Source organism: Leptidea sinapis, chromosome 9 (assembly GCF_905404315.1).
Source record: "Leptidea sinapis chromosome 9, ilLepSina1.1, whole genome shotgun sequence".
Lineage (NCBI taxonomy): Eukaryota > Metazoa > Arthropoda > Insecta > Lepidoptera > Pieridae > Leptidea > Leptidea sinapis.
Genome location: NC_066273.1, coordinates 3,686,330 through 3,704,357, shown reverse-complemented (window position 1 = coordinate 3,704,357; position 18,028 = coordinate 3,686,330). Strand labels below are relative to the sequence as shown.

General features: G+C 33.3%; 3 protein-coding genes across 10 annotated transcripts in view; 2 read left to right on the top strand and 1 right to left on the bottom strand.

Annotated features, from left to right (window-relative positions):
- Positions 1 to 18,028, top strand: part of LOC126965927 (kinesin-like protein unc-104) — a 211,160-nt gene that overhangs the window by 59,014 nt on the left and 134,118 nt on the right. The gene's annotated exons all lie outside the window — the stretch shown is intronic.
- Positions 1 to 18,028, bottom strand: part of LOC126966005 (15-hydroxyprostaglandin dehydrogenase [NAD(+)]-like) — a 44,475-nt gene that overhangs the window by 9,805 nt on the left and 16,642 nt on the right. Inside the window, exons 3-5 of one of the 2 annotated variants that reach the window (XM_050809874.1) lie at positions 17,401 to 17,574; positions 14,953 to 15,107; positions 13,613 to 13,842 (exon numbers count right to left, since the gene is read on the bottom strand). The exons of the other annotated variant lie outside the window; for it this stretch is intronic. Of the exons in view, the coding sequence (XP_050665831.1) occupies positions 13,692 to 13,842; positions 14,953 to 15,107; positions 17,401 to 17,574 (480 nt within the window). The 3' untranslated portion in view covers positions 13,613 to 13,691. Of the gene's footprint in view, positions 1 to 13,612; positions 13,843 to 14,952; positions 15,108 to 17,400; positions 17,575 to 18,028 lie in introns of those variants that run through there. 2 annotated transcript variants of the gene reach the window in all.
- LOC126965988 (uncharacterized) lies at positions 1,849 to 8,378 on the top strand. Of its 2 annotated transcripts, none has more exons than XM_050809848.1 (2): positions 1,849 to 3,215; positions 8,062 to 8,378. In XM_050809848.1, the coding sequence occupies exons 1-2, from the start codon at positions 2,255 to 2,257 to the stop codon at positions 8,142 to 8,144; spliced, it is 1,044 nt and encodes a 347-aa protein (XP_050665805.1). In that variant the 5' UTR covers positions 1,849 to 2,254; the 3' UTR covers positions 8,145 to 8,378. The 2 variants fall into 2 exon arrangements, 1 of the variants encoding a protein (XP_050665805.1); XR_007729639.1 differs by having other exon boundaries at positions 1,850 to 4,349.

Genomic DNA, 18,028 nt, shown 5'->3' with positions numbered 1-18,028 from the left:
AAACAAAGTATGTATCGATGTATCTATTTATTATGTCTGACCATTTAGGTCGTTCTCACTCTTTGCCTCGGGTGGAAATGACGTCCGTCACACACAATTGATTTAATATGAATAACGCTATGCTGGGATATGTTTTTGTAGTGTTTTACTTTCCTGCGGAAACCCGTCACTTTTGTGGGATTTTTAAATTTTATAATACTTACACATTGTTTTCCCGGCAATATAAGGTATCAACTTGGCAAAGAACAATGGCGATGTTTCATACTACAAAATATTTGAAATTGAATGGTAGCGTCTCAAGAACTGACCTGTACTAATTAATTCTCTATAATTTTCTGAATCTACTAATATTACACATTTTTAATTTGGAACCGGGATAATGGAGAAATAAATGTTTTTTTTTTGAGTTTTTACAGTTTTGAATAACACCTATTCCAAAAATCTCATAAGCAAAATAAATCAAATCATAGGCAAATAGTTAATATTAATTAATACCTAATTACTAAACTGTCTACGGTCAACAACTCTGAGTAAGTATTATATTATGATAAAATGTAAACTTGATGCAATGTTAATAACAGTTTATTTGCAACAAACCAGAGTTGGTTGTCCATAAGCTTTATAAGAAATTCTATAAGAAGGAAGTCAAATGCGCAATCCATAGTCGTAGGTAGGTACTTCTAAAGTGAACCTAATCTACCCCCGATTTTAAGGCACCCGAGACTTAGAAACTATGTAGTTACTTCCATTTATATAATCTTAAAAATCTGGTAAAATAAGTACCTAGTTTTCTAATATCATTTTCTCAATCCAATATCTTATTTTGTAGAAGTAGGTAGTAGTAAATGAAACAAGCAAAAGATTTTATTATGTTTATAATTATATAAACAGCGTACGTTAGACCAATTCGTGGGAAAAATCATGGTCCGGTAATGGAGAGCAGAAGTAGTTCAAAATAAGGTTCAGAGTTTAAAACGAGATATTATTCAAGTCAAAAAACAAGCCAGGTAAAATATAAACTACCTATTAAAATAAAGAAAGCACAAAACAACACAACCGCGGTAACTATAATTGATAGGTATTATTAGTATTAGGTAGATCATAGGTGACAGGTATAGAAACTCATTGATCATTCGATCATCGCTGTCAGTCATATTGATAGCTTTCCTTGATGTAACCTAAAATGGATGCGATTTCATAGTTGTGACAGCATATAATGTCACAATGAAATAAATATTTTATTTATTTCCCCGGTTCCTTTTGCAATACAATTTTATTTATCAAGTCAATCTATCTGCGAAGTTTTTTTTTGTAACTATCCTAACCTTCGACGGTTATTCCTATAGTCAGGTAAAATTTCGCCATTGTTCTTTTACTAAATTAGCTACATAAGTTGTTGTATAGCTATATAAGGTACAATAGTTTTTTATATTTCCAACGGGAACTCGTTAATTTTCCAGGATGAAAGATATCCAAGATGTTGCAATATAATTATCAAAATGGCAAATTTCATTAAATCATGTGCATAAGTTATTGTGCACTAAGCAATATAAGTTACTTAATTTATTTAACTATCCCACAGAAATTCTTTAATTTACTGTCATGAAAAGTATAATTTAAAGTGTTGACCAGCAATATAAGGTATCAACATCGTAAATTTTACTTGGTTAGGTGCATAAGTTATTGTATACTACGCTATGTACAGAAACTCTTTAATTTTCCGAAATGTAGTGTTTATATATAGAGGTTGACCGGCAATAAAGGTATCAACATGCCAAATTTTATTAAATTACTTGTGTTTTACAGACTTGCAATTCCTAATAGCCTAAACATATAGTCTTAGATTTGGTACGGTAGGACCATCAGACGGTCCGGTAGGCGACTCGCGCCAGTTTTTCCGGCGTTGTACTCGGTACGGTCCGAACGGTAATCTCCTTATATATAAAAATGAATTGCTGTTCGTTAGTCTCGCTAAAACTCATTCGACGTTCGATCCTTGTTGAGAAAGGTACTCTGTGTTAAATTTTAGTAAATTATTTGAAAATCTATCAGCTGAAAATAGTTCTTATGTTAGTAATTTTAAGTGTTGTATCCGTGTGCTGTGACAGTGATTGTGCTCATATCGAGTTAGATTAAATTATTTTACATCTCTTTCTCGCATCGCTTGTGCCGGCCGTAACTGAGGGGCTACCTCACCCCTTATTACTCACAGAAAAGAACATAACTATATCGCTATCTCTGTATTCTTGAAGCAATGGCCACTCAGCGAACTCCACCAAAAAGTGACGTCAACAAATACCCGTCAAACCCGGAGATACCTACAGCTGTTGCGAAAGAATATGCGAATATCAACACACGCAAACGAAAACAATTTGACGAATGCAACCCAATGTCTCAATTAGAGATAAGATTCGAGCAACAACTAACTACTTGGGATAATAAAATAACTGAAACGATAAATAGAAGTATAACAACAGCTATAAATTCGGCCTTAACTCAGGAATTATCAAAAATAACAACTGCACTATCTGATCTAAATTCAAATGTATCAAAATTAAACAAAGAAACTTTAAATATAAAAAACTCTGTATCTGAAATGGGAACTCGGATCCAAGAGATTGAAAACTCCTTAGATTTCACTTCGGAAAAACAAGCAAGTTTAGAGAATAAGATTAAAGAAATTGAATACAAAATATCCCCTATTAATACCTTGTCCACGGATTTCGAAGGAGTTAAACAGAAATTATTAGTGATGGAACAACAGGCAAGATCATGCAATATTGAAATATCAAATCTTCCTGAAAGGCGTGGCGAAAATTTACTTACCCAGTTAGAAAAACTATTTAACGCGATCAAGCACCCACTTAATGCGTCGGACATTGTATCAGTCCACCGTGTTCCACATGCTGATCAAAAAAGCTCATCCCCGAAGAACATCATTGTGAAGTTACCGACACGCATAATGCGAGACAACCTAATCGCAGCCTATCGAGCAGCCAAGGGCTTAACTTCTACACAACTATCAATTACGGGCCCCGCTCATAGAATATACATAAATGAGCATTTAACGCTTAACAACAAGCATTTATTTCGCCAAACTCGGGAAAATGCCAAAAAACATAACTTTAAGTATGTTTGGGTTAAAAATGGAACCATATTTGCTCGTAAAACAGATACAACACCCATTATTGTTATTCGTTCACAACAAGATATCGGTAAGATTAATTAATCTGGTGTTATTTAACAACAAGTACATTGTAATTGTATTAAAAATAATTACACTACATGAATTTATGCGATTAAACCTTAAGTATAGAATAAGCCTTAACTATAGTCAGCTATATAACTATTTCATAAAGTCTAATAACTATAAATTAAAAACAATAATTATAAAAGTTACCCATAAATGCATTTCAAAACTATCCATATCAATATTATGTTTATCTGTTAATATGTATCATAATGATTGTCAAAGTGGATATAGTAAATATTTATTAGTTACTTATTTTAATGAAATATTTCTGTCTATTGTAAAACATATTCTGATTCCATGTGTGCAAGGCATAATTACATTTGATGAAGCATATTATGACATGCCCATCATATATATTATTCAATATCTTGCAACTACCGTATTTTTGATGTGTCTATTAATTATCAATAATATATATATATATTAGTACTACAATTAATTTCAAAAAGATGTACAATGGATAAATACAATCTGTGTCTATTCTATCAGAATTGTCAACTTAAATTAAATCCTGTTTGTCCAAACATAATGACTAGGATAATTACTTTAATATTTGGGGTCTTGGAACTTATTGGTAGGTGGTATTTAATAAATTTTGGAATATGCTTTATATCCTTATTATCTCGTTATGTGTTTATAAAAAAATTAGCAGTAGATTTTCAAATGACTCTTTATTATAATCTCTCAATTTTAATTTGCATATTTCAGAAAGGGATAATGAAAAGATTTGACTCAATCATGTTTCAATGTGCTATACATATTATGTCTATTAATTCTATAGTTAAAACCTCTATTATTATTTTCATAATATCCAATGGCTAATAAAAGCACACTTAGTATTTATTATCAGAACTGCAGGGGCATTCGTACAAAGTTACACACACTTTACACTAACATATTGACTAACTGCTATGACATTATCTTACTTACAGAGACATGGCTTATACCTGATATAAATAATTCTGAATTTATTGACTCCCGTTACTGTGTGTTCAGACATGACAGAGACCGCTCCATAACTAACAAAAAAGATGGTGGAGGAGTTCTAATAGCAGTGCTTGAACACCTCCATTCCATTCCAATGCATCCATCTATGGTAAGTGCTTATCCAATTGAGTGTGTTGCTTTACAACTACCAAGTGCTAACCCCCATGTATTTAACATTATTATAGCTATTTATATCCCGCCAAATGTATCTGACGATGTCTATGTCAATTTTCTTGACACATTAGCAAACCAAATGAACAAGAGTTCCGTTAATAAGTTCATTATTGTTGGTGACTTCAATCTGCCATCTATTGACTGGATTAGGTGTCAGGATCACATAGATATATCCGATAAATGCCCACTAACGACACCCAGAATTCATTTGCAACAGTTTATGTCATTAACTAATAGCTTTCAGTACAACCCATTTAAAAATCACTTGAACAAATTACTTGACGTAGTCATTAGCAGTGTGAACTGTCAAATATTGCAACCCAGTAAATCTCTAGTTAATATTGATGCACACCATCCACCCATATATATTTTAACATTTTTTGATATATTTACTCCACTACTAAAGAAAAAGGTTATGAGGTATAATTTTAATAAAGCTGACTATATATCAATTAACAAGGAGATTGACAATACTGACTGGGACTCGTTACTAAAAGATACATCCTGCGAGCTATCCGTAGCAAAGTTTTATTAAATCATTAATACTACTATTAAAAATAACATACCGCTTTCAAATCTTAAAAATATGCAATTTCCCATTTGGTTTTCACCGTCTCTAATACACATTTTAAAAATAAATCCCGAGCATGGAGTAGGTGGAAGAAATATAATAATATCTCGGATTATGAAACTTTCTCCATGTTTAGAAGACGTTTCAAGAAAGAATGCGGATTATGTTACAAAAGGTACATTAATTCTGTAGAGGATAGTGTTCACTCTAATATTAAATATTTTTGGAACTATGTAGCCAACAGTAAAAAAAAAGATTGGTATTCCACATCATATGACATACAAGGACTTCTCCTCTAGTAATCCTGAAACTATTTGCGATATGTTTTCTTCTTTTTTTGAATCTTCTTATGAGCCCTCAAGTCTTAATTTAGATAACTGGGCCCCCCCTTTATGCACAAACACTAATAACACTAATGTAAGTAATCTGAGTGTCACATTATCAGATATAAAAATTAAACTGAAATCTCTGGACCCTTCAAAAGGTCCGGGACCTGACGGAATTCCAGCTAGGTTTCTTAAAAATACATGGGAAACCATCTCCTATCCAATACAAATAATATTTAATAAATGTCTGAATGAAGGAATATTCCCTAGCGTTTGGAAGCATGCAAATTTAGTTCCGATTCATAAAAACGGACCTAGAAGTAATGTTGAAAAATACCGCCCTATCTCAATAATGTCATCTTTGTCAAAGGTCTTTGAGAGTCTTGTACATGATAAAATTTACCCCCTACTTCACAACAGTATATTAGAACAACAGCATGGCTTTGTCAAGGGAAGATCAACCACAACAAATTTAATTTTATTCACGACCTCTTTTTTCCATAACATTGATCAAAATATTCAAACCGATACTGTTTACACAGATTTTCAAAAGGCGTTTGACAAAGTTGACCACAAAATATTATTGGATAAAATCTCCTACAATGGTATAAAAGGCAACCTACTTCGTTGGTTTGCATCCTATCTTACTAAACGTACCCAGAAAATCGTCATTAGTGGTTATGAGTCTCGACCTGTTAATGTAACATCCGGTGTTCCTCAGGGATCTATTTTAGGACCTTTTTTATTCGTTCTATTTATTAATGATATTCACACATGTTTCCTAAATTCAAAATTCTTACTTTATGCAGACGACCTGAAGATATATAAAACCATATCAAATCCCTCTGACACTATTCTCTTGCAACAGGACTTAAATAGACTCACCGACTATTGCAACGCTAATAAATTGTTCCTGAGCATTCCCAAGTGCCACTCTATAACGTTTTCTAAAAAAAGAAATATTATTACCTCCCAATATTCCCTTTGCAGTTCAAATCTAGCTAAAATGTGCAGTGTCCGTGATCTTGGCATACAGCTTGACTCTAAACTACATTTAGACAAGCACATCAACAACATTGTAAACAATGCATATAAGATGTTTGGATTTGTCATGCGCGTATCCCGCCAGTTTACATACAACATACATAACACTTTACAAATCACTAATACGTCCTCAACTTGAATACGCTGTACAGGTCTGGGATCCTCTGTACAGTAAATATACCGATATGATTGAGACTTTACAGCGTAAATTTCTAAAATCGACTCATTATAGATGTTACCGATCTAAATTATCATACCCCGATCTGCTACAAAAATATAATTTACAGACCCTAAAGACCAGAAGGAAACTTCTTGGGGCTAAAACATTATATGGATTATGTAACAACAAATATGACTGCAGTGATTTAGTACACAATCTAAACTTCCAGGTCCAAGAGTTGTATGTCAGCGCAGTGTACGTAAGCGTCCCCTTTTTGCAGTTAGCCCAATTCGAACCAACTCCGGCAAACGCGCGCCTCTGCAACGCCTATTTAGCACATACAATGAAATCTTTTCAGATATTGACATATTAGGTATATCGGAACGACAATTCAAATCAGCAATTAATAGCACATTGAAACAGCATCAACTTAATTAATGTTATTTAATTAAATTTAAAATTAAATCTCATTGTTATGAAATTAAATATTCTCATTGGAGACTTATATGTATAATCATAATAATATTGTTAGCTACATCTGTTTGTAATAACTACTTTTCTTTCTTGTTACCTAACACTTAAATAGTAACCCGTGGACACTGTCGTTGGTTATGCACTCAGTACTATTTATGTTATTTCTTCCTCTAATGTAATCATCTAGTGTGTAATTGTTTTGTGTCCCAAATAAAATAAAATAAAATAAAAAACTCGAGAACGTCTGGACCGATTTGGCTAATTTTGGTCTTGAATTATTTGTGGAAGTCCAGAGAAGGTTTAAAAGGTTGAATAAATAGGAAAATGCTGCTAAATTAAATAAAATCAACAAATTTGTTTTTCCTTTGATGTCCATACATAATATCTATGAGAGAATTTATTGACGCACGGTTTGACAGTTCTGCTGTGAAACAATTTCATTACGACAGCAGAGTGCATATTTTACGAAGTAATATTTGATGTTATGATATATTATTGACAAATTCATATAAAAACATTATTTTATTTATTATACACAGAACGTCTGTCAGGTCAACTAGTATATAATAATAATAATTTAGTCCGATGGACAATGCCACATACGATCGAATATGGCCCTCTATCAGACCGAGTCCGATGGTTCAGCTGTACCTAATCTGATCATATGCTCGGCTTTAAGAACAGATTCCACCAAAGAATATAAAATTAAAAAATTAAAGTTTTAATACATCCAAGAGAGATTAATGCATTATTTATCACTAAAATAAGAGCCTCTGTGGGGCCTAAAAATTCGGCTGTTGTTGCAAACACTTCATTTCTCCACGTGTCGAAAAATGTGATATAATAGATAATTATAGCATTTATACGCACAGATAGACTGTGGCAGCTGTGAAAACGTCGATTAAAGTTGAGGTAGACAGTTAAGCTCTATTTTGAGTAATGCACGCATACCTACTAACACAACGTGAAATACAATTAGCTGTTTTCATCGGTTGTACAGTGGCAAGAGGCTCTATGTAGACATTTAAATTATCTAATATAATATATTAAATATATAATAACTATGTTGCAGACAAGCCGCTATTGACAGACATCGCTAACGACACCATGAGGGAAATCAGTAATAACTTGCACCCCCAAGAGATCACATCTTAGCAAAAGTACTATATTCATGTCTCGAGGCGCCTAATGAAAGTAACCCAGAGAGCCAGTCCCCGTCCGAAGATACAAGACCTGCGTATCTAGCTTGGCTCCTAGAGGAGCCTATAATTAAGCCCATAACATCCTGCCGATATCTAAAACCAGATCTCAGAAGGAACAGAAGAATAAGAAAGCCATGTAATATTTGTTCGTAGACTTATCGGTTCTATAAATAGCTCTATCTATAAACTGGAATTTTATTTTAAACTTTACCTACTGGTTTTATATTTCTATTGATATTTACCAAATTACCAGCTCTCCTAAATTAAATTTACTTTTTATATATATTAAAATTGCATAGTATTGCTTAAACATGTATTGAATTTGCTTATATCTAATATCTTTAACAATAATCTTCATATTGTTTTCTATTTGTAAAGACTATTTTCACTCTATCTCTTGGTGCATACCAAATTTGAAAATTAGTAGTACAATTCGAAAGCTAGTAGTACCAGCTTGTAGTATTTTTTCCAAAAATCTATTTTATATATTACTAGCTGACCCGACAGACGTTGTTCTGTATATAATAAATAAAATAATGTTATTATATGGATTTGTCAATAATATATCATAACATCAAAAATTACTTCGTAAAATATACACCATGCTGTCGTAATGAAATTGTTTCACAGCAGAACTGTCAAACCGTGCGTCAATAAATTCTCTCATAGAAATTATGTATGGACACATCAAAGGAAAAACAAATTTATTGTTTTTATTTAATTTAGCAGCATTTTCCAATTTATTCACCTTTTAAACCTTCTCTGGACTTCCACAAATAATTCAAGACCCAAATTAGCCAAATCGGTCCAGCCGATCTCGAGTTTTAGCGAGACTAACGAACAGCAATTCATTTTTATATATATAGACTAGCTGACCCGGCAGACTTCGTACTGCCTCAATGGATAAATAAAAAACCTTAACTTTTGTTTAAAATAAACAAAAGGAATCCTTTTTTTATTAAAACAAATAAAAAAAATGCTCGGTATGAATGAAATTTTATAATTATTTTAGATTAATTACACATGATATTACTTGCTTACAAAACAGAGTTTTCCTATAATACTGGCTATTTATAAGGTTTCAATTTGATATTTACAGACACACACAGTTATGATACAGTCTGTTAATCAATTTAAAGCTTTCTGATATATTTTTGAGTTGTTTCGTGGTAATTCTCTCTCATAGAAATTATGTATGGACACATCAAAGGAAAAACAAATTTGTTGTTTTTATTTAATTTAGCAGCATTTTCCTATTTATTCACCTTTTAAACCTTCTCTGGACTTCCACAAACAATTCAAGACCAAAATTAGCCAAATCAGTCCAGCCGTTCTCGAGTTTTAGCGAGACTAACGAACAGCAATTCATTTTTATATATATAGATAACTAGCTGACCCGGCAAACGTTGTTTTGCCATATAAAGTATTATTCACGCGATAGTTTTATAAGCAATAAAATATTGCCTATATTATAGCCTGTACATAATTTTGTTCTATTGTCAATAGTTTTTGCAGCGCACGCAAAAATAGGTTTTCGATTTTACACCTTGTGTTACAAAATAGCTATTTTATTACGGATCCCTAATTTTGAAAAAAAAATAGCCTTCCTCGATAAATGGACTACCCAACACTGAAAGAATCATTCAAATCGGACCAGTAGTACCAGAGATTAGCGCGTTCAAACAAACAAACAAACAAACACTGCAGCTTTATAATATTAGTATAGATTACTAACTACTATGACAGTTGACGAAGCATCCTTACACAAAAAATTAATTCAAGCTCTAAAGGTTGAGGCATCAAAAATACGATACTTTCTATATAATTAATTATATTCTTATTCTAAATTACTTTTATCAAATAAAATATTTGATATTTAATACGTTATTAACTTTGATCACGAATGCAGCACATTACAAACTAATTTGTTAAGTATATTACAGCCATTTTAAAATACTCAATTTTTGAAAACCTAAATATAATACCTGACTTCGGCATTGGTGCAGATGGATTTTCAACATTTATAACTAAATGTACTGTTGTTTTGTATTAACATTGACTTTATTTTAAATTTAACATATTTTAATAAACTGTAAGGCATATCGCAGATGATACACTTTTTGTGCTACAAAATGTCTTTGGCAGATATTACACAGACTGAACGCACTAGCTGTACACTTTCGGCCATTTTGTCGGCGGAACTGTAGGGAAGGCAATGGAAGTACAGAGATTGTGGTGTATTATTTTGTACTTATAATATAAAAATCCCATTCTTTCAGAAAGATTATTAAGGAGGCTGTTTCATATTAAACATTCACTTCTAAAACTATATCCGAATAAATTTGCACATGTGGGATGAACCCACAATTTGCTTGTTAAATTTCTGTCATGATACTCTGCCAAAGATGTAGTGCTGGTCTGTTTTCTATTCTTGTATCAACATCGATACATCGATGTCTAGCGCCACGATACACGTCAATCACTAGCAGGTGCAGACTACAGACTAAAGAGAGCGTTGTCTGCGTTAGCGCGTGTAGTGTGTAGACGCGAACGTTATATTTTTTTAGGATATTTTGTGTGTCAGACTGCATTACTGCATATGATTATATATACAACGTGAATCAAAAAGGGTATAACATCCCTTCAATGCTAAGTTATATTAGGCATATGCAATAGTATTGTGATGTTTAAATTTGAATAAATAAAATAAATAAGAATAAAAAAAGCCCCTACAAAATAAAAATATTATTTTTCAATTTCTTTTTCAGACAACCCTAACTTTTAAAGAGACCGCCGTTTAATATGGGCGGAGACGTTGTTTGTAAACAAAATTAGGTAACCTACCTACGGACTTTTAACATAAACATTAGGTATTCGATAATAATAGTACATACCAATCTTGCTGCGCAGCTTTTTAACACTCCTTGAGTTTCACAATAAATACACAGAAAACACCACATCACGTCATGTTGATTGTTTTAGGTAGTTAGGTACCTAAGTAGATACCTAGTTATTTCATCAATAGTACATTCAAAACAGCCCAGGTACATCACACATGATACAGTTATAAGGAGGTACGTAGGTTTTGCAGCAACACCACTAAAGGAAAGGTTCAATGTTCCTTCCTTCCCTTTCAATACATAATTCGGCCCGGCGAACTACTAATCCGGTACCGATGGTGGTACAATTCGCGAGCTACGACCAGATTGTTATTTGTCACCGCACCAACACACAATATCATGTCGTAATATTCATTGTTCCCATAATCTGCCATGATTATCATACGAAAATACTGCAATCCAAAAGTCCAACGCGACGATCTAACAAACATGAATGTCGGAACATAACTAAAGTATAAAAATTATTAAATAAAATGTCCATTGAATTTGGTATTATGAATTATGATTAAGGGGTATGCACACTCGCCGAAATAACACGTGGCTTGTATTTTTTATGGAAAGGGAAGACAAACGAACGTACGGGTCACCTCTTGTTAAGTGATCACCGTCGCTCACATTCTCTTGCAACAACAGAGGAATCACAGGAGCGTTGCCGGCCTTTAATTAAGGTGTATGCGCTTTTTAAAACTGCACTGTGGTGGACCGAATTCGGCGGCAGAAATCAGGTGAAACAGCTCTTCGGAACACTCCCCATGATAAATGCGGTAGAAGACACACAATGAGGCGATGTCTCTACGCAACGTCAAGTGATCCAGTCGTTCACAGAGCACTGGGTCCCCGACAATTCCAGCTGTTCTGCGTTGCGCGCGGACAAATGGATCGAGCTTATACTGGGGTGCGCCAGACCAGATGACAAGCCAATTTGGGTTTGCTCTCCAGATGGCCTCGAAATGACAATCACTCAAGATTTCGAGACCCAGTATTCCGATACTAGGCGAGGATGTAAAGGAAGTGTTGTCAAAGAGCGGTGATACGACAAATGGGGTTTTATTTGTGGTATACGCGCAAACTTGAGTCTTCTGGGAGTTAAATTGGACAAGGTTCATATTTACCCACATAATAGGGGCAAGCCTCCACATTTCTAAACTCTGGGCTGCTACTCAGAAATTTCTTACTAAAAACCCAACGCTTTGCAAATGCCCGGCCCGGGAATTAAATACCTACCTATCTATTATTAAAACATTTTTAACTTAAGTTATCCGTGAAGAACAATTTCTTTATAGGAGCCTATTAGGATTATCTTTATTGGATAATACATTTTTTGTGTTAAGAAGTGACAAGACGAGCTGCACATTCAGCGAATGGTAATTGATACGCCCAGCCCATTACAATGCAGTGCCGATCAAGAAATAAGAAAAACCCAAAAACGCGTGCGGAACTACAATTGCGCTCGTCACCTTGAGACATCAATCATTCAAATAATCCTACATTAAAGTGCTTAGGTAATAACTTATCAAAAATGAGAACTCATTTAATTTCCAACACATCAAAAGAATCTTGAATTAAAAATGGTCCGGTGTGTAGGTTCCCTTACAATCGGCAATCCCTTTGATTTTACAAACACATAAACATTCTCCAATCACAGAGCAGTAAATATTTGAATCGTGATATTCACATTCACACAATTCAAAGAGTAAAAATGCCGATAGGCCGAACTTTTTAACCTAAAAATATGCATTACAGAGTTTCATAATTGGATTAGAATTACCTATCTTTATTGGTAATTAAAGTAAATACAAATTTAGAATGATTTTCAATGTCAGCTAAAGAAAATGCACATACAAAATAACTTCGTCTTCGCACTTATATATATATATATATATATATATATATATATAAGTGCGTCACGGATAGTCTGTCGTCTATGATTGGCCTAATTTAACTAACATATTTACTACTGTAATCCAAGTTATATATATGTAAGGAAGGTAACATCTAATGAATGATGTATAACCCTGAAAGTTATCTGTACACTTACATATTTTTGTATTAGTGTGCAATTGTTGGGTTTCCGAATAAATAAATAAATGAGTGGCTGTTGAGTTTCTTGTTTGTTCTCCTCACGAGCTCTACTTTTTCCGACCATATGGCAGCTTTAGTAATTTAAAAGAAATTTTTATAGTGACGATTTATAAGAACGATGTCTAGGGCCGGGCAAGCAATGTGTGTAGAGAAAATCACTCGCTTTTGTGTTCAATTTCGTAGCAAGCATTTCTATCATTTCACCTGTGTCTTTCTTATTATCATAGATGCTTTCCACAAATAGTTCATTTGATACTCATTTTTATGCTCTTCCTTTTCGATTCAGAGGTTTCCAAAATATAAATTTAATTTAATTATTATTATCAAGGATATTTTTATTACCAAGGATGTAACGGTAGGAATACAACAACACAAATTAAAGAATTTCCTTCATTGTATAGAAATAAAATGTGTATTATAATAGTAAATTCAAACAATGTTATGTCATATACATTATTTCTTATTTAAATCATACATTACAAACATTTTTAAGTCACAAACATTCATTACGAAATACTCTAGGCTAACCATTTCATCTTAAATTCATCAAAGGCCTGATTAATATCGGATGTAATATCAATTCCTGGTTGATTGTTTATTGATAGCCAAATAGAGCCGGGCTCTCCTTCTTGAAACATTTTTACAAAGGCCGTGACAGCGGAGTCAATTCTGAAAAAAGTAAATATGAAGATATTAAACAAGTCTTTTCATACCGTGAATATTTCAATATGAAATAATATTGTTTATGAATGTGATGTTAGAAATATGTAAAAGTAAGTTTTATAATAGAAGTACTTAAAAAGAATGACAAATAACCAGACGAGACGAAAAAGGTATTCAAATTCAAATATTTTTATTCAAAGTAGGATGTGAAATCACTTATTGAAAGTCAAAAAAACTGCCACCCATTCCAAAATGAATGCATCAGGCCTGAGAGGAATGGGCGCAACAAACTCAGCGGGCTTTTTTTCATCAAAAAATATGTTTTACAATTAAAGTAACATTTACAAAGTAACAAAGTAACATTGTACAATTAAACTTATTATTTAATAGCCTGAGGGCGGTCGCTCCATTCCCAATCTGTGGTATCATTAAGAAAGTCATTTATGTTATAGTAACCTTTACTACACAAACTTTTTTAACATTTCTTTTGAATAACGTAATACGTTTGTTTTGAACACTTTCTGGGATCGTGTTGTAAAAGCATATACATCGCCCCACAAAAGACTTACCAACTCGACTTAGCCGAGTAGGAGGCATCATCAGTTTATGTCTGTTCCTGGTGTTAACATTATGGTTATGACAGTTTCTGGCAAATTCACTTATGTGCCTATGAACATACATTACATTATCAAGAATATATTGAGAAGCAACAGTCAAGATGTTAATTTCTTTGAACTTGCTCTCAATGATTCTCCAGGACCTAGGTTATAAATAGCGCGAATAGCCCTCTTCTGCAGCACAAATATTGTATTAATATCGGCAGCGTTGACCCATAGCAATATACCATAGGACATAATACTATGGAAATAACTAAAGTATACTAGTCGCGCCGTATCTATGTCAGTTAATTGTCTAATCATTTTAACCGCGTATGCTGCAGAACTAAGTCTGTTCGCCAATCCTTCATATCATTTATATAACACGCAGCTGTCCCCATTTCAGGATTGAAAAATGCCAACAATATCTTGTAAGGTTAGAAGACAAATACCAGATACTAATCTCGAATAGATTTAACTTTTTTTTTTCAGATTAACATACAAAATTATAACATTTTACCTTTGGCAGGACCTTACATCTTCTTCAGTTTTAAAGGTTTCATCAAATGACCTATCGAGCATTCGTTCATGAACATTTTCCACTAAAGGAGTGACAGTCGGTCCAAAGCAGATGGTCAAAATGCGCACACCAGTGCTATCGAAAAATGGAGGCACCTGAAATCATTTTTTAGTTAATTCTAAACTAATTTTGTTTGGTAAATCTTGGATATCAGGAGAACGCTACATGTTGCCATCATCTTCACATATTATAATAATAATAATAGCGTGTGCTATCGATATGGTTTTCGTAAAAATGTAACGTATCTTTTTTGTATCTAAACTGTAGAGTGCAAGATTTCTAGATTGAGTTTCGTCACTATCGCTGAATGCTGCATCATAGATAGCTCATTTTCCTTAGACGTGTTTACGTGCGCTTGTGTCTGTACACGTATCACAGAAACGTGTACAGACACAAGCGTAAATGATACCATATTTATACTGATCATCCTGATTATTGGTGAAAATTTGTGTAAAAAATCTTATGAAGTGCGTGTGATGTGCATTTAAAAGGATTGTGATTGCATTTGAAGGCGCTGAATTCAATTGTGATGTCGATCTTGAACCCAAATTAGGGCATGTATTTTCTTGAAAATTATTTATGTATATGGTCTAGTCGGTTTTGTTAGGGTTTTTGATTAATCCCAAAACTTTGTTAAATTAGGGCCTTATTGACTTGGCAACAGGCCTCGACGAAAGTTGTAAAATCATAGCATCAGGCATACATGTTTTACCAGTCGCTTTTAACATGCCCTGGAAATTAGTAGTTTGGTATTTGAATGAATGAATGTATGAAAACAGTTTATTGCACTAAAAACGTTAAGATTTGTACATAAAAATTATATTATCACAATTAGGCGATTGGTATTTTTTGATACATGAAATGTTAGGAGAGCAAAAGGTTTGTACATTATAGCTGTGTTTTCAGATTTCTATCGTATGTTTAAACTAACTAGAAATCACTTCGAGTCAAAAGAAATATTTAAATTCAAAGAAGATAGGATAAAGGTGGCGTTTGTAAAAAAACTGACATAAATTAAGAAAAAATCGTTTAGAACTTGCAAATCACTTAACTAAGAATCATAATGTAAAGAAACGCTACTATAATTAATAAGTTGGCAACACAACTTCTTAGCATGAGCGTGTCGAAAGCAAGAATATTTTGCAGAGAAGAGCTAAAGATTATTTTGATAGTGAATTATACATTTGTCATGTTGAATTCTCGAAATTTGATAGCACGTAGTTAGAAACATCCATTATTTATAGGGAAGAAAGATGATATTTTGCAGCACTAATACTCCTCGTATGATGATGTGCTCTTCATCACTAAAATGTAGTTATGTAGCTTGGCTGACACCGACTCCAAAAATAACAATAATTCGTCGATTTCGATTCGTCGCGCACATACTTAATTCAAATTTAAGACTTTTATTGTTTTCACAAGGATGCCAATTTCAGAATTGGACCAAATTGCAATACACACGGACCGGAATAAACACCAGTTTAAAATATAAAAAGATACATCAAAAAATTTAAACAAAAAACCAACGGACTTAAAAACACTATTTCGAAACAATAGATATAATATGCACTAAAAAGTAAAAAAAATACTTGAGTATTTCATACTATCTATATAATTAATCTAATTCTAGTTAAGATTATTGTTATTTTTGGACTCGGTGTCCTCCCGCCGCGGCCCCGCTCCCTCACGTCGCGCGTGCCACTCAAGCACATCACTAATTTCTCACACAACATTTTGCGTGTCCACCTGAATTTTCGGAAGGTTTGCACTCAATAGATTCAATAGATTCAATACATACAATTTACAAGAAAAATAATGACAAATAGGATGAGAAATCGCCAATCGACGGAATGCTTTTCCGTTTTGAAGATTTGCTTACGAAAGTTAAAAAAAGTCGAAGCATTGGTAAGCAAATGCTTGGCTTATTTTTTGTTTGGCTTATTGTCCGCCAAATTATATAGCTACGTTACAAAACCAATGGACAGTCACAGCATATAAGAACGTCAATATGTGATTGGCCTGTTTTCGAAATTTTTTGCGTAAAATGTGCTCGCAGATAGTAAGTAAGTCCTTTTCGTTCTTCACGATAACGCGTCCTCATAAAAGACGCTCACGCGATGAAGAGTTCTTGAACATCTCAGATGTAGATGACGTATGAAGTAAGGAAAATGTAGATCATTAATACAGTCCGGCCCTTACACCTTTTTTTCCGAAATTTTATTTTGTTTTGTAAATAGTGTCAGAGCGAGAATTACTTAGTTAAATTATAAATATAACATAAAAGTTATGTGTGGAATTATTTACGAGAATCCAGAATCTAAGAGTATGACCTACGTATTATTAGTCTTATGGATGTATCTTATGGATATATTCAATTAATTTACTTACGGATAGAGTTTGACCGAAATGTAACACGGCTATCTTGGAACCACAGTACGTTGGAAAAGCAGAGTACTTGCAGAGTGCAGAAATAGATGAAATGTTAATAATAGTACCACCAGTCCCTCCTTTATCTTTGCGCATATGTTCCATACCTTTGAGTGTGAATGATACTACACCTTGCTGAAAAATAAAGATTTGATAATTTTGACATCTATAATATTTCGGTTCAACATATCCGTTTACGCTAACGGTAGTCCGTCACGGGAATATAGGCTTTTGTGGTTTTAAAATAACAGTCGTGAATATTTTAAAGCAGCTAGAATGTCGAGGTAATATACAGCTGATTGAAATATGTTCTTCATATGGTAAAGAAGCTTGAAATAACAAATAAATATAAAAATATATACCCAATTGACTTCGCTCGCAGTTCTCCATTGATCTAGAGAATCATTCACTACTCCTGCGTTGTTAATTATTACATCTATTTGTTTGTTCTCGTCCAGTACTTGTTGGAAAGCGGTCTTTATTACATCTTCTTTACTAACGTCACATTTGATGAAAACAGCTTTCCCTGGAAATTTTTCGTTGAGTGATTCAACAAAGGTTTTGCTGGCTGCTTCAGCAATATCCAGGA